Source organism: Chionomys nivalis, chromosome 9 (assembly GCF_950005125.1).
Source record: "Chionomys nivalis chromosome 9, mChiNiv1.1, whole genome shotgun sequence".
NCBI lineage: Eukaryota > Metazoa > Chordata > Mammalia > Rodentia > Cricetidae > Chionomys > Chionomys nivalis.
Window position 1 is genome coordinate 49,326,217 of NC_080094.1, and position 27,284 is coordinate 49,353,500.

Sequence of the window (27,284 nt, forward strand, 5' to 3'; positions counted from 1 at the left end):
CAAGATGCATCTTCTTCGGGTGATTAGAGAAGCATCTTTCTTCTCTTCGCTCCCAAACTCTTCAACGCTAGTCTACCAATGTTTTATTCTTAAATTCTTTTGCCTTTTACTTGGGGATTTAAGTCTCCATCATGTAGCCTTTAGCACAAAGTTATGGCCTTAGTCTAATTTTTCCTCTTTCTCATCTGCAAATGAGCAGGTCAGTGTTTTCCTGATAGGGTTTTGGGGAAAAACTCATTTTGTAAGTTATAATGTTTTCTAAAATTTGCCAATTACTCTTTTTTGTTTTGTAGCATGACATGATAGGAACTGGATAGATTACTAATTCAATCAAATGTACACTCCCTTTCTTGCTCTTTTCGTATGTATATATGTAAATGATCACAACTTTACTTTTAATTGCAAGGGTAAGGAAAGAACTGTCAAGTTTTAGAGTATAACAGTATCAAGCGCTAGTTTCAACAAAATAGTTGTGCTAACTGTGTGGTCCTTGAGACCCAGGTGACCAAGCTCAGGCCTACAGAAAAAAGAAGTCCAAGATCAGACCCAGAATCCCACCAATCCCTGAGCTTGCCCCAAGAGCAGACCCCAGAATCCCATCAATCCCTGAGCTCGCCCCAAGAGCAGACCCCAGAATCCCTTCGATCCCTGAGTTTGCTGCAAGATCAGGCCCCAGACTCTCCCTAATCCCTGAACTTGCCCCAAGATCGGGCCCTAGCATCCCACCATTCCCAGGTCACCCTGGGGTTGGTTATAAGATTATAAAGGATTATAAGAAACCCTATATAAGCCTGCCTCCTGCTCAGTTCCCTGCTGCATTCTCCTGAGCAAAGGCAGTCACCCTCTTGAGTCTTTCCCAATAAATCTCATGTGAGGTTTGTTGTGTGGTGTGACATCCCTTGACTCCCAATGTCAGGATGTCTTTCCCTTCAGAGCAGTAACACTTGCACTAACTGTGAGCCTTTTCCTAACTCCATCTGACTCTTTAGACACTTAACATTTACAAACAACATTGCTAAAATTCCCTCCATGGGGGATATGTGAGCATCTAGCCTCGCCCCGCTTTTCCTCGGATTCTAAGAACAAACCAAAGCTCCATTCCGTTGCAGTTCGCCTTGGGGAACCAATATATTTACTGGGCTCATTTACAGATCAAGGGTGAGGGACTTCTGACAGCAACACATGTGACCCCAAAGCAGCTGCACCCAACACGGGAATGGCTTTTCTCAGGCAGTGCGCATGGAGCCCTTTCCCCGGGACTGCCCCAGCCTGTGTTCTCTAGGCTCATGGGTTTGCATGGCCGGGTTCCCTTCAGGCTCTCCGCTGTGGAATGTTTCCCACAAAACATTTTAAGTTGTGGCTAGGGGTTCCCAGGTCCATTCACAATGCTCTATTTATCTGGTAAAGCAGCAGAGAGCCTGCTGTTTGTCTAGTCTGGGGACCGAACCACCACCTATTCCCACCGTTCCTGTTGGAAAGGCTGTTCCAACCTTCAGATACCAATGGATGTAAATAAAATTCCAGAGCCCTAGCTGATCATCATCAGGAGGTGCCAGCATTCAGAACTAGAGCTCGGGGTCATCTTGTACTCCCTTAATCCTCACTTCCTCTAACCTGGCCTCATTGGCTGCTTTCCCTGGGATGACAAGAACACCCAGAAATACCATCTCCCTGGGCAGAACTCTTGGTTGTGAGAATTCTGGTTTGCCCTAATCCCCTAGTTCAAGTATGGGAGATAACAAGGAGGTGGGAACAGGCAACTTCACAGGTGACCCCATCCCTTCAGGGCTCCCATTAACCCTCTTTGTTTATCTGATGGTTCAGTCATTTCTGCAATTTCATCTACCATTTGCATAAGTATTATGTAGCTTTGGCTTCAGTAGTGAAAGCAAACATCAGTGAGTTTGTTAAGGTCAATCTTGAACTCAGTGGGTGAAGACCAGGGGTCACGGGACTCTGGAAAGTAGCCCCCCCCCCCCCCCCCCGCTTTCATGATGCTACTGGTGGACTCTCCTCAGAGATTTGACAGATACAGCTTTGAGACCGCCTGCTTTTCTGTTTTTTAGGCAAGCTTTCCTTACCCAAGGGCTAACTAGTTCCTGCTTTGGGGCTAAAACTCCTCTGTCTGTGTTCTTGATGTGAGCTCCTTTCCCAAGTCCAGAGACAAATCCCCACTCCTGAGTATAGGCCCCAGCGGATAGCAAAGGAACTGTTTGCTGCCTGGACTTGGGGGGAGACTCAGGTGGCCCAGACATCTGCACAGAGGCCTGTGGTCTCGGGAGAATTTATTCCAGAGTACCAGACAGAAAGTGCTCAGGACCTCAGAGGAATCAGGACTTGCCGCACCCAGGGCCGTTCTCTAAACATCTGGGCCGCTGCACTTCACAGCCCGGCTTCGTGTTTCCTGTTATAATGAACCGCGGGGAATTTTGAGCTTTAAGTTCTTCCTTTCGCTCCCCCAAGAAAAACACATGCATATGGATGTTCAATCACTCGAGAGAGGTTCTAAAAGGATTGAAATTCTCTGTCCCAGGTTTGTGGCCTCCCAGGTTTGGAGAATTGTTTCCGCGTCCTCACCTTGAGGGCTGTCTGAGCCAGGAGGGCGGGCATGGGGGTGTCCCCCGGGAATAGCATCCTGCCTCTAAGGGCACATTCATCGCAATTGGTGAACAAGTACTGATGTGTAGCTACTTACTCTGACTCCGTTTTCAGTTCTTTCTCTTGCCTCTTGCCCAATGATCCTCTCATCTTCCCGCTCCAGTCACAGGGCTCCCATCACGCATTACAATCATACATCTAGTCAGTGTGGCTTTTTAAGCCACAGGGAACGTCTAAGCTTTCTCTTGTTTGTAAAGACCACGGTAGCGCTGAGGATGGATGGCCAGGTGTTTTACAGAATGCCCCTTATTTAGAATTCCTTCATGATGTCGGTCATGATTAGCACGGCTATGTCGGGGTGGGGCAGGAATGAAAGCACAGAGCTGCTTCCAACCTCCATCACACTGTTGAACGGCTTTGTGATTTGGGGGCAAAGTGCTGACTTGATCGTCCTGTATCAAGTCAAGTACACAGTGGTGAGCTTGCTGACTGCACAAGAAGATGAGCCACTGGTGTGGCCTTGAATTTAGCAAGTTCAAGGTGGTAACAAAACATTGCATTCTAAACGAACGCTAAGGAGAGAAGAAAAGGGCGGGGCCGAAGAGAAAGAGAGAGGGAGGCAGAAATGGAAGGAAGGAAGGAAGGAAGGAAGGAAGGAAGGAAGGAAGGAAGGAAGGAAGAGAGAAAGACACCGGCCCAGAGTTTGGGGAGGGAAGCCACTGAAGCCGCTAGTTGACTGGTGCCAGAGAAAGCAAGTAAGGGGATAAAGGTTTCGAAAACCAGAGCATGAAGTAGTCTTCCTGTTTATCTTTAGAACGTTTTAGAATAGTATTTTTGATGATTTTTGTTAATAAAAGAGTCTTGAAATAAATTAGAGAGGTTGGTTGACTTGCACCTTCAAAGTAGGAAATCAGGACGTTCGGTGCCCTGGGTAGTGTCACCGCAGACAAACCGGAAGTGCGTCTCTGATCCCGCGTGTCTGGCTGGGGCCTGAGGCGGTCATGGAAGCGGCTTCCATTACTCACAGTGTTGTGACTGGCAGATGGGCTGGAACAGTTACATGTGGTATTCACATCACTGCAGACTTGACCTCTGCCTTCGGCAGGATCAGGATAAAGGTGTTAAAATAACAGAAGGAGGTATTTTTATTGCTCCACGATCTAGGACAGTTGGGAGAGTGAGAGGCTCTAACTCTGGAACTGTACGATATTAAGATATGACCTTGGCACATGTCACGTGGGTCCTGGCACCCTTTGTTACATGACAGCATAGCTTCCTGGATCCTTCTTTGTGTTTCTACTCGGTGGGTTCAATTGTAGCTTTTCTTTAGAGGTCAAAACAGCGTGTAACTTGTGGCACCAAGTCAGCCTCATTTGCCTTTACCTTAAGCGAGGATTTAATTGCTGCACAGGCTGGGAAACTCTTACATGAAATAAAAGCCCTCTGACTTTGTTTTTCTTACACCAACCCTATTTGGAAAAGGCTTTGCACTTAGGAGAGGGAGCAGAAAGGCTATCTTGCTGTTCGACAGGCCAAACTTGCAGAAGTGGGTTCTGGCTAGAGGAATGTGAACATCTGCAGACATCTTGCACAGAGGCCAATTCCTGCAGTGATGTGGTCAGACGTGGTAGAGCCCAGCTGTTTGCTCTACTGAGAGACGCTTTAGTTAGCCCACACAGCCTCCAAGTGCTGCGTCTGAACTGGCTCCAACAGCAAGCCTGCGGAGGCTCACCGTCCCCCAGAGTGATGGAGCCGGGTGGGAGAAGTTACAGACGCAGAACCATTCTTTCAAAAAGCATCACAGTGATGAGGTAGAGCGTATACACACTCCCCTCTTACTCCATGGGCTATAAGAATACAGGCACAAATTAGCTTATCCCTTATCTCCAGTCCATCAGTAGACATGTGTGATTTTTATTATCTATGTCACCACATGAGCCATTGAGCAGAATATCATCTTCCTTTCTGATTACATTGGTGCCCTAATTTGCTGGTTAGGAGAATGGACTCAAAAGCAGACTTTCTGAGTTCAGATTCACCCATGACGCGTTTCTAAGGCACGGGACTTTGGTAGTTGGCTTAACCTTCCTGAGGCCCTAATTTCCTCAGAGTGGAAGATACTAACAACAGTGTTCACCTCAAAGAGTTGCTACAAACATGAAACAGAAGAACAGAATCCTAGCATTTAGGCGGAAAGTTCTGTTCTCCCTGAATTTGGATTCTTCTTAACTTGCCGAAGGCTGCTGCCTCCTGCACAGCACAGTTTGCTGTGACATTTGAGGAGTAGCGAGCCAGTAGAGGGGATGATGAGAAGAAAAGGTCGTGGCATGCTAGACTCACAGTTACACAAGAATCACTTCATTAAGGATCTACTTTCTTTGTAAATGATGTTTGTGCTGAAATCTTAGAGTAATAACCTTTATAATGAAAACAGCTCAGTGTGTCTCATCTGAGTTTTACATGTCTTCCTGCCTTCCAGCTGAAACAAGACATTTGCTTCTAGATTAGAGCACCCCCTTTTCAGTATGCAAGTAGAACAAATTTTACCCAGCATGTTTAAGACATTTCTGTTAGTTCACAAGTCTGCAGACTGAAATCGCAGGGAAGAAAGTGCATAACTCTATCACTCTCTGTTTAGCCATACAGAGGAGAATCAGGTTAAACACTGTTATTGGCTGGACAGTGATGGATCACGCCTTTAATCCCAGCACTTTGGAGGCAGAGGCAGGCTGATCTCTAAGTTTGAGGAGCCTGGCCTACAAAGCAAATTCCAGGACAACCAGGGCTACACAGAGAAACCCTGTCTTGAAAAAACAAAATAAAAAACAACAAACAAACAAAACATAAGAAAGAAAGAGAAAGATCAAATTATAAAATAAAAAGTCAAAATGTGAATTAAGCCAACCACACTCCAAAGTAATGCAGATTGTGAAGGAGGTATAGTAAAATGTGTGATGCTCTGATGAAAGGGCCTGGAGAAGGAAGCAGGATTCTTCCTCCTCCTAACAAATCAGAGAATGTCCTGCCAAGAGGTGAGTGCGTTCGTAGTTTTAGAAGTAATGATAATTTAGCTTAAAGATGAGGGTCAGATTATGAGCGGAACATTTAAGATTCGAAGCATGAGCGGTGGCGTAAGGGCGGTAAGTGAGGAAGCGAATGGTCTCCTGGCTGCTCCCCTTGTGCTCGTTTCTGTTTTCAGCTCTCAGGTTGTCACAGTGGTGGCATCTACTACACCTGTGCCACTATGTCTGGACTCATCAGCCGTGGATTCTTACAGAGAAGTACAACAGCTTAGCTCATCGAGAGACCTCATAGTGCTCTGCTTCCTTTCTTTTTGTGGGGGAGAGGCTAGAGGATCTCACTGTGTAGCCCTAGCTGTTCTGGTACAGTGTAGACCAGATTGGCTTCAAGTGCATAACTTTTATTTGTCAGTTGTTTTTTTTTTTAAATACTGTGTACTAATCTTAGCACCTGTGCTTCCTGGGTCAGTTGTCTTACCGATTTCCAAACCTTTCCTTCCAATTTGTTCCCGAATTCATACCAACCATGCCATTATTCATTTATTCATTGTTTGTTTGTTTATGTGTTTATTTAGTATTGAACAAATTTAATGCATCTGTGAGTATATTTGTGGCATATCCGTCTGTGCGCATGTGTGTAAAGGCCAGAGGAGGAGACGGAGCATCCTGCTCTGCCCCTCTCCCCTCCAGTCCACCAAAACGGATCTCTTACTGAATGTAGAACTAGATTGGTGACTGGCACAGACTGTGATCTGTGCCTGTCACAGTGCCTGGGGTCACGGGCACATGTGTGGTTATACCCAGCTTTTTGTACAGATCTGAACTCAGCTCCTCATCCTTGCACGCTAAGAACGCTTCCCCACTGGTTCTCCCCCCAGCTCCGTGCAATGACTTCCACGCCGTCAAGAACACTCACTCTGTTTTGTAACTGTGGTAATTTCTTTCTTTCTTTCTTTCTTTCTTTCTTTCTTTCTTTCTTTCTTTCTTTCTTTCTTTTTTTAACTGTGGTAATTTCTGTAGTCCTCCATGATGTTGGTGACAGAATGATCCTAAATATAGAAATATAATAATGTTCACAGTACTAAAAGTTTTTGATGCCTTGGGGAGGGGGATTTTTTGAATGTCTTGCTTTGGAGGACGAAATGACTGGCCCTGGACCTTTTTCATCATGACTTTTTCACCAAGTCATGTGACATGATGTCACTTCATAAATGGACTCGTCTATGTCAGACAGTCCTGGTTTCTACTTGAAAAAACACAGTACCTTTAACAACTGGGCGCCCTGCAGAGGCTCAGGGGGCGTGAGTGAAGCAATCCCAGGTTTTGGTGGGGGCTGGACTGGATCCACTAGAGCTGTGGTAATGGGCATTAATGGGAAGGGTTGAGGCAACTGAGTTTGGCTGGCATGTCATTTTAAACTGAGACCATTTAGAATGTTTGAGCCCCCTCTCCCTGCGTCCCTGTATCCTATTTTCCTATACATGCTTTTTCCAAACTTTTACTTGCCTAGAATGTTCTGCCTACTGAGGTTTGAGGCACAACTTTGTCACGTGAGGGACTAAATGAGACTTTGTCACTTGAAGGACTAAATGATAAGATCCATGCAGTTAAATTGTTTTTTTTTTTCTATATCTTTAATTGTGTGAGTGGTTTGTCTGCATGTATGTATGTATGTGTGCTATGTGCATGCCTGATTCCTGTGGAAGCTGGGGAGGGTGTCTGGCCCCCTGGGAATGGAATTACAGATGGTTGCGAGCTGCCATGTGGGTGCTGGGAACTGAACGCAGGTTGAGCAGTCAGTGCTCGCCTGCTGAGCCTTTTCTCCAATCCCCCAGACACAATTTTCGGACACTTTCGTCTCTTCCTGAGGCAAATGAGATGACTCCATCTGGGTGATAGTGGTGCTTTGTTCTTTCATTCTCCTTCTTACACACAGCACTCAGATGTTCATTGTTTGATGGACATGCATGCCTGCATGTACACACACGTGCACATACACACTGGAGACAAGGCAAACGTTGTCTCTTCACATTGTGTGCTGAAATAAATGAAGATCAGAGAGGCCATACAATACCGCCTTTGTTATGTAGACATACTTCGTGCTGCTGAGTATGAAGTTTAAGGTTCCTTTCTGTCAGCCCAGCTCTCCCCTCTGACCTTGATATCAATCAGTCTGGAGTTCACATTGTATGCTGTAGATTGTTCCAGAATTTCTAGAATTATAGAAAAGCTGAAGGACAGGCACAGACTTTACCTGAGTCCCCTGTCCTGCAAGGGGTAGAGAAGGCAGCTAGTGTTCAAGCAGAAGGGCTTTGCATAGAGATCTCAGCATCCCAGCTGAGAAATATGTTTTAGCAGTGCGGTTGCATTGAAGGTTTATCCTTGAGGGACTGTGGTATTTATACTAGAAAGCCTTGGAATGTCTTCTGCTTTGTGAAATTGACTGTAAAACATGTGACTCTTTAAAAAACAATATATTTGATCTTTGAGAATTTTATATTTTGTGTTTTTATCACACTCATCCCTTACTCTTTCCCTCCAGCTCCTCCCAGAACACCCCGCACCCCCGACAATGTCCCTGTTCCAACTTTGTTAATTTCCTCTTCTTCCTTTTTAGTTAATAACTTACTGAGTCCAATGATTGCTGCCCACGTGGGCACGGACGAGGGGCTGTGACTTCCTCCTCCAGCAGCCATCATCTTCCAAAAGTTCCTCTACCAGGAGTGGGAGGTCTCACGATCCCTCCCCCAACCATTCTGGAATTTTGACTGGCTTGATCTTGAGGGGGCCACCGTAACTGCTAGGAGCCAATGAGTACAGCAGCCACGCCATTTCCAGAAGACAGCCCTTCACAGCACTCCTCCCGTCTTCTGGCTCTCACATTCTGTCTGTCTCCTCTCAGGATGTTCTCTGAGCGTTGGGCAGGGCTTGGTATAGAGGTCCCATTTGGGTCTGAGCACTCAACGCACGAATAGTTAGCCATTGCCAGCACCTGGCATCAGTGTTAAGGCTCAGAGGGCGCACGCAGTGAAGGGCTGGCTTCTCTCCAGTCTGTGTTCCAGCTCACCTTTCTGATACCGGAGTAGCCACACCTTCACCCAGCTGCCCTCAGGAACTGTTAAAGACTGACCCTCTGGATTCCGAGTTCCAAGACCCGTGACAAGCTGTCTGTAAACAGTAAACTCCGAGTGACGCTGCTCTCATTTCCCAGTGATTTCTGATATTGGCTGTTTCCAAGGTTTTGCTAAAGAAATATTTACATGTTTTGGCCCTTATTTTTTTTCTGACTAATGGTAGAGTTAGGATTCCTGTAATTTTTTTGTTAAAGGAAAAATGTGGTAACATTTTAGAGGAAAGCTGGGCCAGAGAGGGGGAACTATGTGGCTCTCAGAGTAGACATTTAAGACTCTTCGTGTAACAGATTTTAATCTGATCTTTCCTATCCAGAGTCATAGGAAGTTGGTGTACACTGGGCTGTTTACATAGCCCCTTGGGCTTTCACATCTGTGCGCTGAGATGGCAGACACTCTCTTTGCTCTCTCAGGGTTCCCGTGGCCTGGTCTACTGTCTATGTGTTGGTATCAAGGACTTCCTACCATATCACTATACTAAAATGTTCCAAATGCCCTAAACTACTCAGTTTGACTGGGCCCGCCAATTTTACCATTCTCTGTTGGGGTTCACTCTGCTTAATAGCTTGGGTGTTCTTCCTCTCTCAGTTGGTTAGATCTTATTTTTCAAAGTATGGAATTCTGTGTTTTTTTGTTTCAGACCCAATGTCTGTGGATCACGTTATAATGCGTACTGTTGTCCTGGATGGAAAACCTTGCCTGGTGGAAATCAGTGCATTGTTCGTAAGTAATTAGATGACCTGTCATTAGCGTGTTGGTGTGACTCAGTTGCATGGCGATGCTCGCTGCTGAATACCGTTAATGTGTTTAAAGCTCAGCCTCCTGGAGCTAAGCCTTCCTACATACTTTGAATCCCCTTTGGGAAGCACAGTAACTTTCCAGAGGATTGCCCTTCTTTAATCAGCGATTTCCTTTAGAACATTGCTAAAGCTCCAGAATGGAGCTGTGGGGACACTTTGATTAAAGTTGGGCCCTGTTTGCACATGCTGCTCCTGGCTGCGTAGCCTGGTGTAATCATGCTAATGGGATCTTGAACAAAAGCCTCTCATTGCTGACTTCCTCACTGTAATTTCTCCCTACTTGGCTGCAATATGTCCTGGCCTCCCTAGACCATGGTTATTCACATCGAGGGCAAAAGCGGGTCTAAGTCTTAGACAAAGAGCAAAGGCAGGGACTCATTTTAATGATCAAAGTTGAGTCACAACTGGTTGTGGCAGCACACACCATAATCCCAGAACTCCAGAGGCTGAGACAGGAGGATCAAGAACTTGAGGTCAGCCTGGGCTAGTTAGTGAGACCATGATAGTGGTATACACTTTAATCCTAGTACTTGGGGGGCAGAGAAGTTTGGGTCTCTGTAAGTTGGACGTTAGCCTGGTCTATATAGCAAGTTCCAGGCCAACCAGGGCTATACATAGAGACCTTGTTTAAACATACCCCCCCACACACAAGCAAATTTATTAAGGGGGGTGGTGGAATGTGTAGTCCTCTATGGGAGCTGACAGTTGAATCCTTCTCTCTAGTTCTTTGGAATTCCCTGTAGAATGTTTTCATCAACGTAAACATTGATGTGATTCTGTGGCAGCCCACCTAAGAACAGCCTGCCATATCTATGAAATCTCTTTCCATGTTTCAATGCACATTCTACCCCGTATATTATTTTAGCCTCTTGCATCATGTTCGCCTCTTATAGGGCTCTTGAGTTTGGGCAAAGGTGTACACTGTGTCAGTAAGTCTAAGAAGTAGTGATCGAAACTTAGTCTGCCGACAGTCCTAAGTCACCTGTCATCTGGTTGGCTCTTCAGGACACCAGCAGAGCATTTGGCCCTGGGTGACATCGACAATATGAATCAGCACTAAGTGATGGATTCTGGATTCTCCCCTCAGGCTGTCAGCGTAATTCAGAACAGAGTAACAATTAAATGTTCACAGTAAAATCAACTGCCAAGAACACTGTTATAAGCTTTCCATTATTAAATTATAAACTAATATAAGAACAGAGTTCTTATAAGAATATAAATATGTTGAGCTACAAGATTTTTATTTGTTTTCTTTTCTCTTCCTTAGCTGACCAGGGCTTTTGAGCCATTGAGTCCTAGTGAATGAATGGAAAGGCAGAGAGTTACCAATATGGATAAGAGAGCTACTGACTTCAGACCAGAGTTTCTTTACTTTAGACTTGTGTGAATGAATATCTGAGGGCCAGTGGGCTCAGGCCCCTCCTCTGAGCACTGGGTCCCTATGCCTAGCTGTGTGCTGAGGAACTCTGTACTGATAGACTTCTGATTTGATTCGCAGCCATTTGCCGGCATTCCTGTGGGGATGGATTCTGCTCGAGGCCAAATATGTGCACTTGCCCATCCGGTCAGATATCGCCTTCCTGTGGCTCCAGATCCAGTGAGTCTAACATGTCATTATAGATGATATTATTTAATGTGGTTATGCCCTATTTTCCCCTAAATTTGCTTTTCGGTTTTTTTTCTTTTCCTGCAATACATTTTTTCCCCCACCAGAACATCTGCCTTCTCTACTTTGCCCAGAATTCTTGGAAAGGCGTTCCTGGATGTAGCCTCCCACTTCCCTTCTGCACTCTGTATAGCAGGATTGTCTGTGGGGTGTAGGAGAGCATGAAGATGGCAGTCTTCTATGTCGGCATAGCTGCGTCTGTCTCTGCAACTCTAATGGAGACACTGGGGAAGGTGGTCACTGAAAAGACCATAGAATCAACATTTTTGGCTCCAGAAAACTAGCCATTTTTGTTTGCAATAGTGAAATGCAAAACTGATCTGATGAAAAATTTATTTGAAGCTCAAAACACTTGCCTTTCCATGAGGAAAACACGAGAGATAGTGACATACAGATATTACATAAGACATGGCATTTACTCTGTCTGGCCACACAAACATCCACAGTTTGTTCTAGAGAGCCATCGCTCTCTGGTTTTACTGTTTCCTTTATCTTTAAGTGTGGTATCCAAAGTATTGGAATGGGGAAACGTGGAGACTGGAAGGTGCGTCCTTACTAGTTGTTTAAAAAGTTCATGCCTGTATAAACAGCCCTCGATATCCCAACCACTGCCAAGGCAAAACAAATATGTATTTCTATTTCACTTGCAGTTTCTGGGGGAGACAATGCACTTCTCCTTACTGCTGTTCTGCATTTGAGGATGTTTTGGGGGTCACTGGGGTGAAGTGAATATAGTCTCTTGGGTCTGGTGCCAGTAGAGACTACAGTGTGTCAAGGTTCCTTTCTGCTGAGGGGCCTCACGTGAAGTTGTGTAATTTATTAGCCCAGTTGCTGGCTCAGATGAATTGGCTGGCCCAGCAGACCATCTTAGTGCCCACTTACCTCCCTTGGCCCTCACAGGGGAGCTCTTGAACTTGGCTGGAAAGCTTGATCAACATTTGTCTGTCCAGGGATGGTCCAGAGCAGAGGGAGTGGGTCGGGCTTCGGGGTCAGTGGACACAGAATCCACTTTCAATCAGTGACAAATGGAGAGGGGGTTGTTGGACCAGTGCTCTGGCTACTCTGCTCCCAGTATGTGCAGAATCCTTATGATTTGTTATGTGCTGCCTCCTCTAATTCCTAACCAGGACTCAGCCTCAGCCCATAGTGATGCTTCCTGGCATCACTTCTTAGCAAATCACCTTTGCTGAAACTGTCCGCTTCTGCTGGAACCCAATTAAAGATGGCTCAATACTAAATAAAGCAGGATAGATGAGGATAGCTGTAGTTTCAGAGCTGGAACTCTCACTCCACATACTGAGCACGGCGTATTCTTACGTGATCTTAGCTTGGTGTTGCATGTACAAGCTAAGTCTACCCATCCAGAGCACCCGAGCTGGAGGGACAGAAAGATCGGTGAAGTCAATGGGAGTTTCAGGATCATACAGGACATCCCTACTCTTGCCAGAAAGACCCAGACTGCTACCGAGGGGAGACAGCCTCAGTGTTGGAAAGAGTATGGTTATCAAGACAGGAACAAAACCCTACCCCTTGACCAGCCTCTTTTCTGATTAGCGCTAAAGTTACAGCTGAGTGTCTAGAGGGAAAATCTAATGATCATGTGAGGGCTAGCGACTTCTCTGTGAGCAAAAGCCATGAGACACGGACAGGACTTTACCAAGACCAGTGGCGAGGTCTGCATGGTCCCGGTACGCCTTGAACTAGTCTTGAGGTTGGAAGGGACATAGCAGTAAGACCCTGGGCCAGACTTCAGCTAGAGATTTGAGTCTGGGCCCTGCAGATGGTGCTTTTTATGGAAACTTTGGATCTGTTCGTGGTGCCTGGCGACAGGCAAAGCCCCAGAGCTATGTGTAGAACAGAGGAGTATATAGTAAAAACAAACTATCACTTCATCAAGGTCTTTGAGGTATACGGAGTCTTAAAAATTACTGTCTTGGACTCTCGTAGGATTAACATTGTCATAAGAATTTGAAAAAAATTAAAGATGGCAGTGTTTAAAACAATTAAGTGTAGCTAAGGCTGGTCAAAATTCCATTCTGGCCTCTTCCAGAATAGGAGGGCTATGCTTCAGAAGGTATGGCCAGCCTGTAATGCTCATCAGCGTATGTAGATCATGTGATAACTCTCCTGCTAATGGGATAACATCAATCAGCGAGATGTCTTTCACACAGCTACCTGTATGAAAAGGGCCAGTTTTCAGTGTCTAACCATTCGATGTGATAGGACGCTGTCATTTACAAATATATTTGGTTGTATTAATAACTCTACCCTGGGACATATTCAGCCTGCAGACTGCAAGTTGGAAATGTCTAATTCCGACACTTCAGCACTCCAGCCTATGAAAAAATTCTCCTCATCATGTGATGAAGTGATGGGGTGGACCTCTGAGCTCTTATTGTTCTCATCTGACTGAGGAAAGGGTGGAAGGAAGCTCTTCTGGCAGGTGGTGTTTGACTCCAGTGCCCTGTGGAACCTGAACGGGGAGACATCTTCCTACAAGTTTCAAATGACAGCCAGAAAAATTCTCATGGGATCGCAAAGGCTCAGCTTCCCTTAAACTTAGCACAGTTGTGGCCACTGGTCACTTAGGTACAGAAGCAACAGAAAGATTAGCTAGACAAAGTCAGAGCCATGGTTTTTTGTTTTGATTTGTTTCTGGATTTTGATCCCAGCTCTGTTTAAGACTTTGCTTAAGGTTCTGAGGTCAGGCTTGGATCCTGAGCAATTTTGCTTCTTATAAGGCCCTATAATGTTTATCGAAGGAGTTCACTTCAACTCCCTTTAAATATGCGTATGCACATACATTTGTAAATATATTAACTTTTAATAAGAACTAGGATAAGGAAGTGTTTCAGGCTGCTGCAGAGATGGTTCAGTAGTTAAGAGCACTTGTCGCTCTTGCAGAGGACTGGGGTTCAGCTCTCAACATCCATAATGGTAACTCACAACAGCTCGAGGGGATCCGACACCCCTTCTGGCTTCCATGGTGCAGACAAAATGCCCACACACATAAATAAAGAAAATAAACAAGCAAAGAAGTAGGCAAACAGATTCTTCAGAGGGCTGGCGGGATGGGCCTCTCCAGTGGTTAGGAACTCTGGCTGTTCTTGTCGAGGGCCTGTTGAGTTCTTTTTCCAGCACAGTCACCAGGTGACCCACATCTGTCTGTCACTCCAGCTCCAGGTGAGCCAATACTTTCTTCTGGGATACTCTGGCAGACACTCACACAGACACACACACATGCACATAAATGAAAAGTAAATGAATATTTTATCTTAAAAAAAATACTTCAGGCTTCCATAACTTAATACCATGGAGCTTCATTTTATGGCTTTAGAAATGGGGAATTGCAAATCAGAATTGCCCTAGAAGATTTCCCATCTGATAAGGGCGTATTTTTCCTTAGTTGTCACCCTCTTTAATTGTGCTCATATGACAATGGGGTAAGCAGGTTCCTGGCCTCTTTGGAAGGATCTGTCTCAGTTTTGTTTTTCACTGTTATAATAAAAATACCCTGGAGAAAGGATTTCCCTGGCTCACAGTCTCAGATTACAGTCTGTCATGGCAGGGGGATCAAGGCGACTTGAGCAAGTTGTCACGTTCCATCCACAGTCAAGAGCAGAGAGCCATGATCTAATGCACACATGCCTGTGCCTGCCCCACTTTCTCCATCCTTAGACGGTCCTGAATCCTAGAAAGGGAATGGTGCCACCCACAGTGGACAGCTACTTTCCTGGTGAAGGACTCCTACATTTTTTTCAACAGCTAGGGTTTGGTGTGTGTGTGTGTGTGTGTGTGTGCGCACGCGCACACCGAAGGAAGCCGTCTCTGTGTTGTGTGACTGCAGCAGCTTCAGCTTTTTAAGAACTGTCAACCTGTTTTTGGACAATTGCTCAGTTTTATTTCCTTTATTTTTTTTTGAGATTATAATGCAATTACATCATTTTCCCTTCCCTTCCTCCCTCCAAGTCCTTCCATAAACTCCTTCTTGCTCACCTCCAAGTTCATGGCCCCATTTTTCATTAGTCAGTGTTACACGCATGTACATAAATACATATATTTCCCTAAATACATAGATGTAACCTGCTTAGTCTGGATAACATCACTCGAGTGTATGTTTTTAGGGCCAAGCATTTGGTACTGGGTAGCCAGCTGGTGCAAGCTGCACAGTTTTCCGTTCTCCCCACCATGTATGAATGACCTAGGTTCTGTGTCCTTCCCACTTCTCACCGTTGTTTCCGCAGTTCATTGCAGCTGTTCTGATTAGTGCCGGGTTTGTAGTGTTATCTCTTTGTGGTTTTAATTTCCTTTTCCCTGAAAGCTAATAGTGTTGAGGACCATTTTGTGTGTTCAATTATTGATCACCCTCTCGTGTTCTGATTTGTCTTTTGTACATTTTTGCCAGTGACACACTTTCACTTGTGTCCAGACGCTCTTAGCTTGCTTGTTTACTACTGTTTTAAAGGCTGTGTGTGCCAAATCCTAGCTCTGTCAGACGTGTGATCTGCAGACATTTTCCCTGCAAGCCATTCTCCAGAGTTTGCCTTCCCATCATCAGGGGTGGATCGGCTCGTCCATGAAGCGCGTTTTCAAAGCTAGCGAACTCTAATTTATCAGCTTTCCCTTTGCCCTTTCATGCTTTTGGTGTCTAATCCACGAAGACTCTGCCTATCCCTAGATCACAGAGATGTTCTCTAACTCGTTTCTAAACATTTATAGTTTTACACCTACACCTACCTCTGTGATTTCAGTGGAGGTCCATTTTGTGTGAAGTGTGAGGTTGAGGTTAGATTCAGTTTTGCTGTGGCTCAGACTTTATCACAGATATCACTCAACCTGTCATTTCCTGGACCCTTTCTAGCTCAGGTAATTTTATACTCTGATCCTGTTCTAAGTTGTGTGTGTCTGTAGACACCCATGGATATTTGTGCACCTAAGGGAATTATCCAAATAAAATCCCTTCTTGTCTTGCAGTGACTCAGACCACTGCAGTGGATTGTTGTCTCAGGTGTAGAGTGCAGGGACTGGTCTGTCTCGCTCACCCTTCCTTCCTTCCTTCCTTCCTTCCTTCCTTCCTTCCTTCCTTCCTTCCTTCCTTCCTTCCTTCCTTCCTTCCCTCCCTCCTTCCCTCCCTCCCTCCCTTCTTTCTTTTTTTCCTTCTTTACATTTCCAATTTTTATTTATTTTTTTAATATTTATTATGTGTACAACATTCTGTCTGTGTGTATGTCTGCAGGCCAGAAGAGGGCACCAGACCTCATTACAGATGGTTGTGAGCCACCATGTGGTTGCTGGGAATTCAACTCAGGACCTTTGGAAGAGCAGGCAATGCTCTTAACCACTGAGCCATCTCTCCAGCCCCCAATTTTTATTTTTTAAGATTTATTTTATTTATGTGTATTTGGATCTGTGTGGATACCGCCAGAGATCAGAAGAAGGCACTGGATCTACTGGAGCTGGAGTTACAGGTAGTTAGTTGGGAGCTGCCTGACACAGGTGCTGGCTGGCAACCAAACTCAGGTTCTCTGGAGAAGCAGTAAGTGCTCATAATATCTGAGCTGTCAGACTAACCCAGTGTTTTCAACCTGTAATTCACGACCCCTTTGGGGGTCGGATGAACCTTTCACAGGGGTCACCTATCACAGATATCCTGCAAATCAAATATTTAAATTATAATTTGTAACAGTAGCGCAGTTATAGTTATAAAATAGCAATGAAATAATTTATGGTGTGTGTGTGTGTGTGGTCACCACAACATGAGAAACTGTATTTGTATTAAAGGATTATAGCAATAGAGAGGTTGAGAACCACTGATCTAACCCACATTTTATTATTTTTTATTTTATTTTTTTTATTGAGTTGTATATTTTTCTCTGCTCCCCTCCCTTCCTCTCCCCTCCCCTTCTACCTTCTCCCATGATCCCCATGCTTTCAATTTACTCAGGTGATCTTGTCTTTTCCTACTTCCCATGTAGATTAGGTCCATGTATGTCTCTCTTAGTGTCGTCTTGTTGGTTGTCTAGATTCTCTGTGACTATGAATTGTAGGCTGGTTTTTCTTGTTTTTTTATGTCATTTGCCTGTTTGTGCTTTGCCTAGTGATGAAATTAAAACACACATTCAGTCTACAGTTGCTGGTTTGGAATTTACCCTGAGTGCTGCTCTCTCTGCTGGTTGGGTCTGCCTAGACATGATGGCTGGTCTTCAGAGCCTAGTACATTCCGGAAGGAGTCATTGCTGAGATGCTGAGCCAAATGTCAGTCGGGCATCTCTTCCGCTCTGTGGTGCAAGCGTGCCATTCCTTTCGAGTTAGTCATTGTACTGGGTTTGTGCTGTGCTTTCTGAAGAAAAGCTCTTGTACCCTCTTTGCCACCTTCTCAATGGACAATGATCAGTCGGGATTTGTTGAATGACAGGAAGGGCTGACTGGTTATAAAGTGAATATAAAATCTATTAGGAACTTTTTGTGGGTACAGGTAAATGTTGACAGTTTCTCTTAGTTCTAGAATATGGATCCTGGTGTGGAAAGGTCTGAGACCACCTGGCCATCTTTAGTGGGACTTTCTCACTGGGGATCTGACTGTACCAGACAGCCTCAGCTTCCCTAAGAAAGGTTAGATTCTCCTAGCATTCTGTTTCTGGTAAAACCTGAATGCAGGCTGAGTTTAGGCATGTGTCCTGATACAGGGGAGTTTAGCACATGCAGTGAAGGATACTTGCATCCTATAGGTACAAGAGAGCTTTGCTTTTCACTTGTGTTTGCTGGTTTTTTTGTTTTGTTTTGTTTTGTTTTGTTTTTTATCAGACAGACTCTTGTCTGCTAATTACGAAACATCTGGAATTCCTGTTTAAATCAGGGAGTAAATTTAGACTCGGCACCACTGGTAGGATTCAATCCAAATGAAAACCTGTCTGTGGATCTGACTTCTCAGAACTGTTTCCAGCTTGGGTGGCAAAGGTGAAGCCAAGTATCTACTTCTTTATTATTATTTTCTCACAGAAATGCTGGGTTTGTGCCAACCTTTCCAAATAACTTTGGAGGCAAAGTATCAGTCTGTATGTTACCGAAATTTACTGTGTGGCCCAGGCTGGCCTTGACTATACAAATAATCATGCAAATACTCCAGCCTCAGCCTCAAGTGCTGTGGTGTTTCAGAAATAAGCCCCTAGGCCAGGCTCACTCCCACTTCCAAGGGGATGCCTTTTATTTAAGCTTTAGGACCCATCCACGTCCAGCAGTGATGGCGGCCTCCATTCTGCTGATGACCTTGCTTGTACACTGTACCTGTGGACTCACAGCCCAGGGGACTGTGTGACCACTACAATCACAGTGACTTCTGGCCTTTCCAGTCTCCTCGGGTGGTTTTGTTTTTCAAAGGAGAAATAACATTTTTAACCTGGGAAAGTTTCAACTGGAAAGAGGGGGTTTAAAGAAACGAAAGCCATATCGAGGGAGGCTTTTGGTCTGTCACATCCCAATGTACACACAATCACTCTTCCTGAGTAGGAGAATCCGTTCTGATTTGCAGTTTGAACGAGTAACCGGGAAGCCACCGTGCAAGTCCCTGGTAGTTCTTTTCTTTTTCTGTTTGAAATCTCAAAGTGGCTAAGAGGCTTTGTTGCTCGTGTGGGAATGGAAATCAGGTCTTGGCATGAACCACTTTAATTGAAATCAGTTTGTGCACCAAGTTTGCTCTAAGGGTGACGTCATTTCCTGCCTTTTCCCAATCCTCACTGTTTTTCTAAGATAGGATGGAACTAAGCATAGCACCAAATTTTAAAGCAATTGTGCACCATTTCCTGACCCACTTAGAGTAGTATCCAAAGTTTTTGCCGCAGTTTTTCCGTTGTGTACTTGTAGATTGCTTTAGAGTTAAAAGCATTTGGCTGCGAGGTTTTAATGGATCCTCAAATAGCCGTTTGTGAGATTGGTTTGCCTGATGTCCATAGCACTGCTTCAAGGGAGAGCTATTAGCTTTTGTAGATACAAAAATAAAATATTTGAATAACTATCTGCTTAGATCTGTGTAAGCACCTAGGACACATAGGGCAGCTTCTTAGCCCCAACTGCAAGTGCAGCTTCTGTTGCCATTACTCGTAGCAAGAGCCTAACAGTGCTGCTCTGGGCACGTTGAGGGGCATGATTCATAGTCACGGCACTTCCTACTCTCAAGAAAAACGAGTCAGGGAAAGGATAAACAAGGAAAGTACACACACACACACACACTCACACACAACACACACACACGCACGCTTGTGCGTGCACACACATATACAAGCACATATACATATGCACACATATACATATGCACACATAACACGTGCGCACGCACACACACAATGCACGCGCGCGCATGCACACACGTCCTCGCAGAGGGCTTCACCTTCGCCATCTCCCATATGGTTTGGGAGGGAGGAGAAAACAGACACCACAGAGAGCAAGAGAGTGGAGAAACAGTTAAAGGATCTTGGAGACAAGTGAGACTTGACGAGACCTTGTTTGGGCCCTAAGAATTAGGGACAGAGAAACAGGTTAGGAGAGATTTCACAAAGACACCAGCTCGCAGTGCCCGGCGTTTTGTATGACTCATAATAGATCAGACATGTTCTACATGAACCGAGTGATCAGTTCATGGATCAGGAGCGTGTTCCAGGAGCTTTGAAGGGTGCTGGGGTCCTGCCGAAGAAGCCTTGAGTGCTGAGAGGCAGGAAGGAGTCTTTTGATCGGGAGAAATGGAGCCTTCCATGGTATTCTAGTGAGAGCAAATAGTCTTGAAAAGGAGATCCCTTTCAACTTGACTTCTCCTCTTTGTGTCTAAGAGATGCAGTAAGAACAGGAGTTTGAATTTTCCTCTTCCTGCTGTCAGGCTAGATTGACCTCAGAGTATTAGAGGCCGAATAGACAAATGGCCTTGTCCTCCCTGTGGTCAAGTAGACACTTCCCAGGACTGCTCTGAGGGCCTCTCACTTATGAGGCTATCTAAGGGGAGGACTCTGCTGTATTCTGGGGAGAAGGTCTGGCCTGCACATTCCGGGAAGACAGCCCTTGGTTCCAGCTTCTGCACAGATAAAAAGTCCTCTGTTTTCCACTGAGTCCTTTCCCCTGGGAATTGACTCCCACACGTTGGGTAGGCCAGAGTAAGCCAAACCTCCAGGGCCCAACCATGATATTCTATGTAGAGGTGTGTCAACAGGACTCACGATTTCCTTAGCCAAGCCTCACCTTCTCTAGGTAGGGTGGTTATTGCTTCTATAGAGGAGGGACCAGCTGGACCTTGGGGAAGTGCTATCAGTCTGTCCAAATTCCTGAAATGGAGAAAGCCTGAATGCTAGAGGAGTGAGCATATCCTACCTGTGACTATTATCATCTCTCATAGGAGGGTATATCAGCCATGTTTAAGGCTCCACTTTTTCGAGTGTGTCACTGTCTCAGCTCTCATGGTGTCTGCCCATAGTCTAGGGCTCAGGAATGCACACTTTCTGTGGGTGAGAGTGTGGAACCGAATGAATTTGAACTATCAATTCTCTTTGATTACGATTAAGACTGCAGATTAAATGAGCGGCCCTTTCCGAGTTCAATGCAATGAGCACCCCCAATCTCTCTCTACCCATCTACTAAATGCGTCTAGTAGGTCCTTTCATTCTACCACCCAGATGGGGCAGAAACCGGTGGAATTTATTATCTGACTGTCTCCGCGGCCAGATGCTTTGGACTCTGAATCTTTTCATACAAAGCACTGCCACCTTAACTTTGTCACGTGTCGTAACCTGGGCACTCCTTTCTTATTGGTATAAATTACAGAGATGCCATTGAGCTGTAAGTTCTCTGAATTAGGGAAGCCATTTATCTCCATTAAAGCCAATACCAAGAAAAATCAAATTGCACTGTAAAAGGTTTTATACATGACATAGCAAGCTCTGATAATTAGGACCCTTTATCTATCTGCGTAATATATATATACATACCAATGAATTATTTTATTTTCTTGTGAAATAGCTACAAATCAGCTCTAGTGAAATGTTGCCATCAATGCACTCGCATTGCTAAACTAAATCATTCTTCTTTTTTTCTTCAAGTCCAACACTGTAACATCCGCTGTATGAATGGAGGGAGCTGCAGCGATGACCACTGTCTCTGCCAGAAGGGATACGTCGGCACGCACTGTGGACAGCGTAAGTACGCCCTGTGGTGGATTCTGGTCCTGTGTAGACCTGAGGGATTGCGAGACAGGTGCTGGGACATCTCTGTAGCTGTCTAGGGACCCTCACAGATGGACAGATCACCCCAAACAGTGCCAGAGTTCCACCCTGGATGCTTCGCTGTCTTTTACTTTGCCTTGACCTCCTGCCTGGTTCAAGCCTTAGCCTTAAGCAGGTACATATTCCTTCTTTTTAAGAAAAGTATTTTCCAGTTATTTAATCCACACTCCATCTTTTCAAGTTGTAGGGCTCCCGAATGTCAGCTTCTCTACCAGTGTAGCCATCACCATAAGCCAATTTTAGAGCATTTGCATCTCTTCGAAAAGAAATCCCAGCATTAGTTCCAAGCAACCACCTCTTGGTTTTCTGACTGTCTCTACTTGCGTTTTCAGGAAACATTTCAAAAATATTTCAAAACGAATCTCATCGTTTTTTCCAAACACTTCCTTTGCATTGATTAGTGATGCCTTCCTCTCTTTAGCTCCCCAAGATAAATTCCGGCTCCATGATGATTACTATGTGTGTCCAATTTGCCGGATACCATCGGCACCAGGAGTACCATCAATCATGCCTGCACCCTCCCAGCTCCTGCACATGGCATAGGATGAGAGCTCGTCTCATGAGCGTTTTCATCACTCTGGGATGAACTACTCACCCTGTAGAAGGTCTGGGGAAGTTCAAGGCTAAGAACAATAAAACAATCTATAATTCTATGATCCAAATACCCCTTCTAGGCCCAACATCTTTTTTTTTTTTTTTTTTTTTTTTTTTTGGTTTTTCGAGACAGGGTTTCTCTGTGGTTTTGGAGCCTGTCCTGGAACTAGCTCTTGTAGACCAGGCTGGTCTCGAACTCACAGAGATCCGCCTGCCTCTGCCTCCCGAGTGCTGGGATTAAAGGCGTGCGCTACCACTGCCCAGCTAGGCCCAACATCTTTTATACTATATATTTTATTATCAATGCTTTCATGTCATTGATTCTTCCCCGGTTGTATTAAGCTCCATTATATACTTGTTTATATAATAAAATTTTAATTTTGCATGTTGGTTGGAGTCTTGCCATTGTATGTATGTTTCCTGTGATGGGAAATGGTCCTATAAATACACCAACGTTTATATAATGGCTGGTGATTACACCACTCTGCTGTGTGCTAAGAACATTGGATTTTGTGTAGCAGAGAGAATCAAGGCAGCTCAGGCGACTCTCAGGTCCTGTCCCGAGGGATGCATAGGGTTCACCCATCAGGTAATGGGTCATAAGTCTTTTAAGCAAAAAGCCCAGTGTGTGTTGAAGCCCTGGATCAGGACATACCATGGGGTGTGGATTAGAGTAAGGCTTAGTTAGTGCTAGAGATGACCTGTGGAGACAGGCGATGGGAGAGAAAAGATCAGATGGGAAGCCATGGGCCAAGTTTTTTATAGGTTTACTGTTCCTTACAAGTTAGACAGAAAAAAAGTAATGAGAACACAAAATAACAGTGAGCTATACCTACTGAGTTACTAACTCTACCTTATGATGTGCCAGGTACATTTTAAAGCTACATTCTTGGGGCTAGTTCAATGATGCTTTCGGTAAAGGCGTTTGCCACCAGATCTAGTGTCCTGAGTTCAGTGCCCACTTGATGGAAAGAAGGACCCAACTTCCTCATGCTGTTCTCTGACCTCTCCACACGTGTGTTGTGGTGTGTGGGCACCTGCTCACTCTCTTACTTAGTCGATAAAATGTAACAAAAACTCAACCTGTACGGACTTAATATAATAACTGTTTGAGTTGGACGCTCTCCATATTGCCTCTAATGGCTCGGAAGTCAGGGCTCAATTATGTCAGCGATTTCTCTGATGATCCACAGGCAGTAATGAGCAGGGTTGGGATTGGAGCCCCAGTGGCCTCACACCACAGTCTGTGTGTTTAACGCTATGAAATACCAGCTTTATCCGCTTCACCGGACAAGGACTTACATCATTCTGAATGGGAAAAAGGAAAGCAGGAAGGACCGTAAGGCTCTGGCTGCAGAAGGAGAGGTGGGCATGACGTCCCTGGTCTTTGGAAGGAGTCAGGAGATCTGCCAGGCATCTCTCCCTGATGGACTTGAGCCCAGAATGTACAGATGCCAATGAACGCAACCTGGAAAACCTTTCTTAAATTTCAGCTTCCTCATCTGTAAGATGTGAGAGTTGGCCTAAGCCCTTTCTCATTTTGTTTTCTCCTTCAATCTGTCTCTTCTGCTCTGACTATGAGTTGAGAGGCAAAAGAGAGTGCTAGACACCCAGAACCTTCTCTACTTTTATGGTGATGAAGGGAATCGGGTCTCAGTTTCTGGCACTATGAAGTGTGTATGTTCAAGCCTTCTGGGGCAGAGCAGATGCTAAGATATGATGAAATGAACACGTGTCTTATTAGGTCCAAAAAGCAAAACAAAACCCAGTGGAGAATGACAGGGAGAGGAAGGAGGAATATGAAGGGATGGATTTTAGATTTCTACACAGGAAGTCAAGGCAGGAACTCCAGACAGGAACTGGAGGCACAAACTGAAGCAGAGCGCATGCAGGAACACTGCATACTGGCTTCCCCTCTATGGCTTGTCCAGTCTGCTTTCTTATAGCGGCCAGAACTACCTGTCCAGGGATGCCACTGCCCACGGTGAGCTGGGTGCTTCCACATCAGTCCTGAATCAAGAAAATTCCCTACGGACTTGTCTATAGGCAATCTGTTGGCGGTATTCTTCTAAATTAAGGCTCCTCTTCCCAGATAACTCTAGTTCGTGTCAAATTGACGCAAGCTAGCCAGCACAGGGAAGTAGCCACAACCCGTGAAGATGCTTATGATGAGGTCATGCATGCAGAAGCTAGAGGAAATGGCACAGGGAGGACCAGGCCAGTACTTAAACTCTCCTTTCTTATCGGAGGGGGACAACTACCATGCTCCTATACAAGTTTTTCAGGACTTGGCCCCACGAGTAGAGTCTTAGATCTTGTTGCAACACTCAGGCGGATCATAATTATTGTGCGGAAATGGCTGAATCTCAGCATTAACATCTGGTCACTCTCAGTTAATGGTGCCCTCAGCAGGGGCGTTGTTGCTCCTCAGAGGAGCCCTCTCAAAATTAAACGTTAATCGTGAACAAGGGTCCGCTTGCTCACATGCAGTTTGCATCCTGTGAAGCCAGTTAGAAACCTCCACTGCAGATGCAGAACTGAAAGCCTTTCTCGGGGGTGCCTGAGATGAGACAGAGTAACCCGGGTACAGAGTCACCGTTTGGGAGCTTTCTCTGAGGATCTGCAACTGGGGGTGTCTGTTCAAAGCGAACACTGGGTAGTCATCCACATGTTTGTCCCCCTTTCGGGGGGGGGTCCACATGCGGTGTTGTGAGACTTTCTCTCCTTGTCTTGCAGCTGTCTGTGAAAGTGGCTGTCTCAACGGAGGGAGGTGTGTGGCCCCAAATCGGTGTGCATGCACATACGGCTTTACTGGACCGCAGTGTGAGAGAGGTAAAGTGATTTTGAGTGATTTGTGTAAAGGTGACTAGTCTGCTACTGTCTTATACTGGCATTCAGTATGGAGCTACTTCCTGAAGGTGGCTGGCTGAGCATTAAGACTCCTGAATTGTCACTGAGGACGTCTCCAGGAGGCCAAGACAGTGGCTCTGAGTTTGTATGCTTCCCAGCAGTTCTCGGTATTGGGATGTGGTATTCCACTAGTTTGTGCAAAAGAAGGTGGGCACTGAGATACAAAGAGGAAGTTTCCCATAAAGGTAAAATATTGACTTTCACACAATCCGGGTAAATTGGAGATATGATTCCCCTCAAGCACGCACATAGATAGGGAAACATTTAGAGTGAAAATCACACATGAAGGACAATTGGCCCTGGTGGGAGCTCAAGTGACAGCCTTGGAGCTCACAGTTCACAGCAGGGGTTCCTCGGGTCTGCTGAGAGCATGGTCATGACCACACACTCAGTGCAGCCCAGGAAGTGGGGACAACCACCGTGCTCACCTTCACCTACACAAAGACCAAAGCTCCAAGATGTCCGGGGATGGCCTCGAGGTCAACAAGTATCAATAAACTTTCATTTGAATCTGGATTTTCTGTTTTCAAATTCAATGTTTGCTGCTACTATAAATTAAAAGAAAATTTCTGCCAGCTATGTCTAGCTATTGATGCAAATATGATATTTAGTTATGCAGGAATGTGTACTATTCTTAATGAACACTGGCTTTGTTAATAATTTTGTCTCTACAATTTAAAAAATGGTCTGTTCATTTGTTATATATTGTATGTACACATATGTGCACACCCATGTTATACATGTGGAGACCAGAAGGTGATATTGGCGTCTCCCTCTCTTCTTTTCCTCCTTTCCACCTTATGTAATGGAGTTTGGGTCTCTCCTTCAGCACAAAACTCACGGTTTTGGCTAGACTGACTGGTCAGTGAGTTCCCAGGATCTGCCTCTTTCTTTCCTGTGATGCTGGGGTCATAGGCAAGCTCAACCGTGTCCACCTTTTATATGGTGACTGGAGAGTTGAACTCAGTGATTCTTGCTTGCATAACAAATGCTCTTACCTCTAACCCCATTCTTGGCTTTTTAGTGAAGGTTAAAACATTTGTGCAACTGAAAATCCCTCGTGTGCCAGGCATGGTGACCATACAGCCGGGCCTTTAATCACGGCACTTAGGAGGCAGAGGTAGGTTGATCTGTGTGAGTCTGAGGTCAGAGTGGTCTACATAAAAGTTCCAGGCAGTCAGTGCTATGTAGAGAAACCCTGTCCCCCTGAAAAATGAAAACAAAAGAAAATCCCTCAGAACTTTTCAAAATTATAATGATTTCCTTTCTCCGAAGTTGTATAAAGATCTTATTCTGAGATGGAAAACAGAGATTAAGTATTGTGTGGTTGGTGTGCCTCTTAAACTGTGCCGCTGAGAGAAACAAAGAGCACTGTGGTATGTGAGAAGTTCTTTATTCTTCTCAACTTGTCCATGCTGACCTAAATTTGGTCATTTTCTAACAAACTGATGGTATGTTTTGACAAGTGACTCTAGGCCAGCTTCTGTGATTGCTGGATAAACTGTATAGGATTTCTTCAGGCCGCCCAGAGTGTTGCTGTGCCATGTGTAATTGGCATCACTGCTGTGCTGCGTCTTGGCGTCCTTTGGGAGTCTTTGTTTAAATGGCTTCCCTTTGTAACTTGTGCTTGTACACCATTGCCCTGGTGCTAATAGACACCCAGTGGCATCCTTAGAGGATGATCTGCAATAGGTAGTAGCCTTCCGTGGCCCTACTGTTTGCTTGGTGAAGATGCTGTAGGTTAAAACTGTTGATGTGTGGCGTAGTGGCGGTGAAACGAACTCTTTAAATACCATTCCTGAGTTTAATTTGTTTTGGAGAACTAATTGATAAAATAAACATTCTTTGAACACAGTGGTCAGTAGTTGACTGCAAAGAATAATTGGCTCCTGTAGTGGGAGGTGCTGACGCTGGCAGCCTGAAGGAAGTTGGGCTGCTAACCCATGCCCGTTACGACGTCAAAGATTTGATATTTGCCAAAGATGAAGAAATGGCACGGATATATGAAATTGCTAAATTCCTAATCAAAACGGTATATTTTGATGTAGAGTTTCCAAGTTTGTTTAAGTAGTCTTCATTTAGGTGTGGAAGGGTCTGGTCACAGAGTGGCTGTGGCAGCATTCCAGACACTGGTGGACGTGGAGGTCTGGAGGAGAAGTGGGCTTCCCCTAGCTATCAGCAGCCGTTGTTCTCCCGGGAACACAGCCCTGACCTTCAGTGAGGGAAGAGGGGAATGGACCCCCTTTCTCTTGTCACAGGGGAAAAAAGGGTGCCTTTTTGATTGCAGAATGCGTTTTTATTTACAG

General features: G+C 45.1%; 1 protein-coding gene across 3 annotated transcripts in view; it reads left to right on the forward strand.

Moving 5' to 3' along the window:
- Positions 1-27,284, forward strand: part of Fbn1 (fibrillin 1) — a 204,883-nt gene that overhangs the window by 16,977 nt on the left and 160,622 nt on the right. For all 3 annotated transcript variants that reach the window (XM_057780310.1, XM_057780311.1, XM_057780312.1), the window contains 4 exons: positions 9,390-9,472; positions 11,048-11,146; positions 21,292-21,387; positions 24,805-24,900. In XM_057780310.1, coding sequence (XP_057636293.1) covers positions 9,390-9,472; positions 11,048-11,146; positions 21,292-21,387; positions 24,805-24,900 — 374 coding nt within the window. The remainder of the gene's footprint in view (positions 1-9,389; positions 9,473-11,047; positions 11,147-21,291; positions 21,388-24,804; positions 24,901-27,284) is intronic.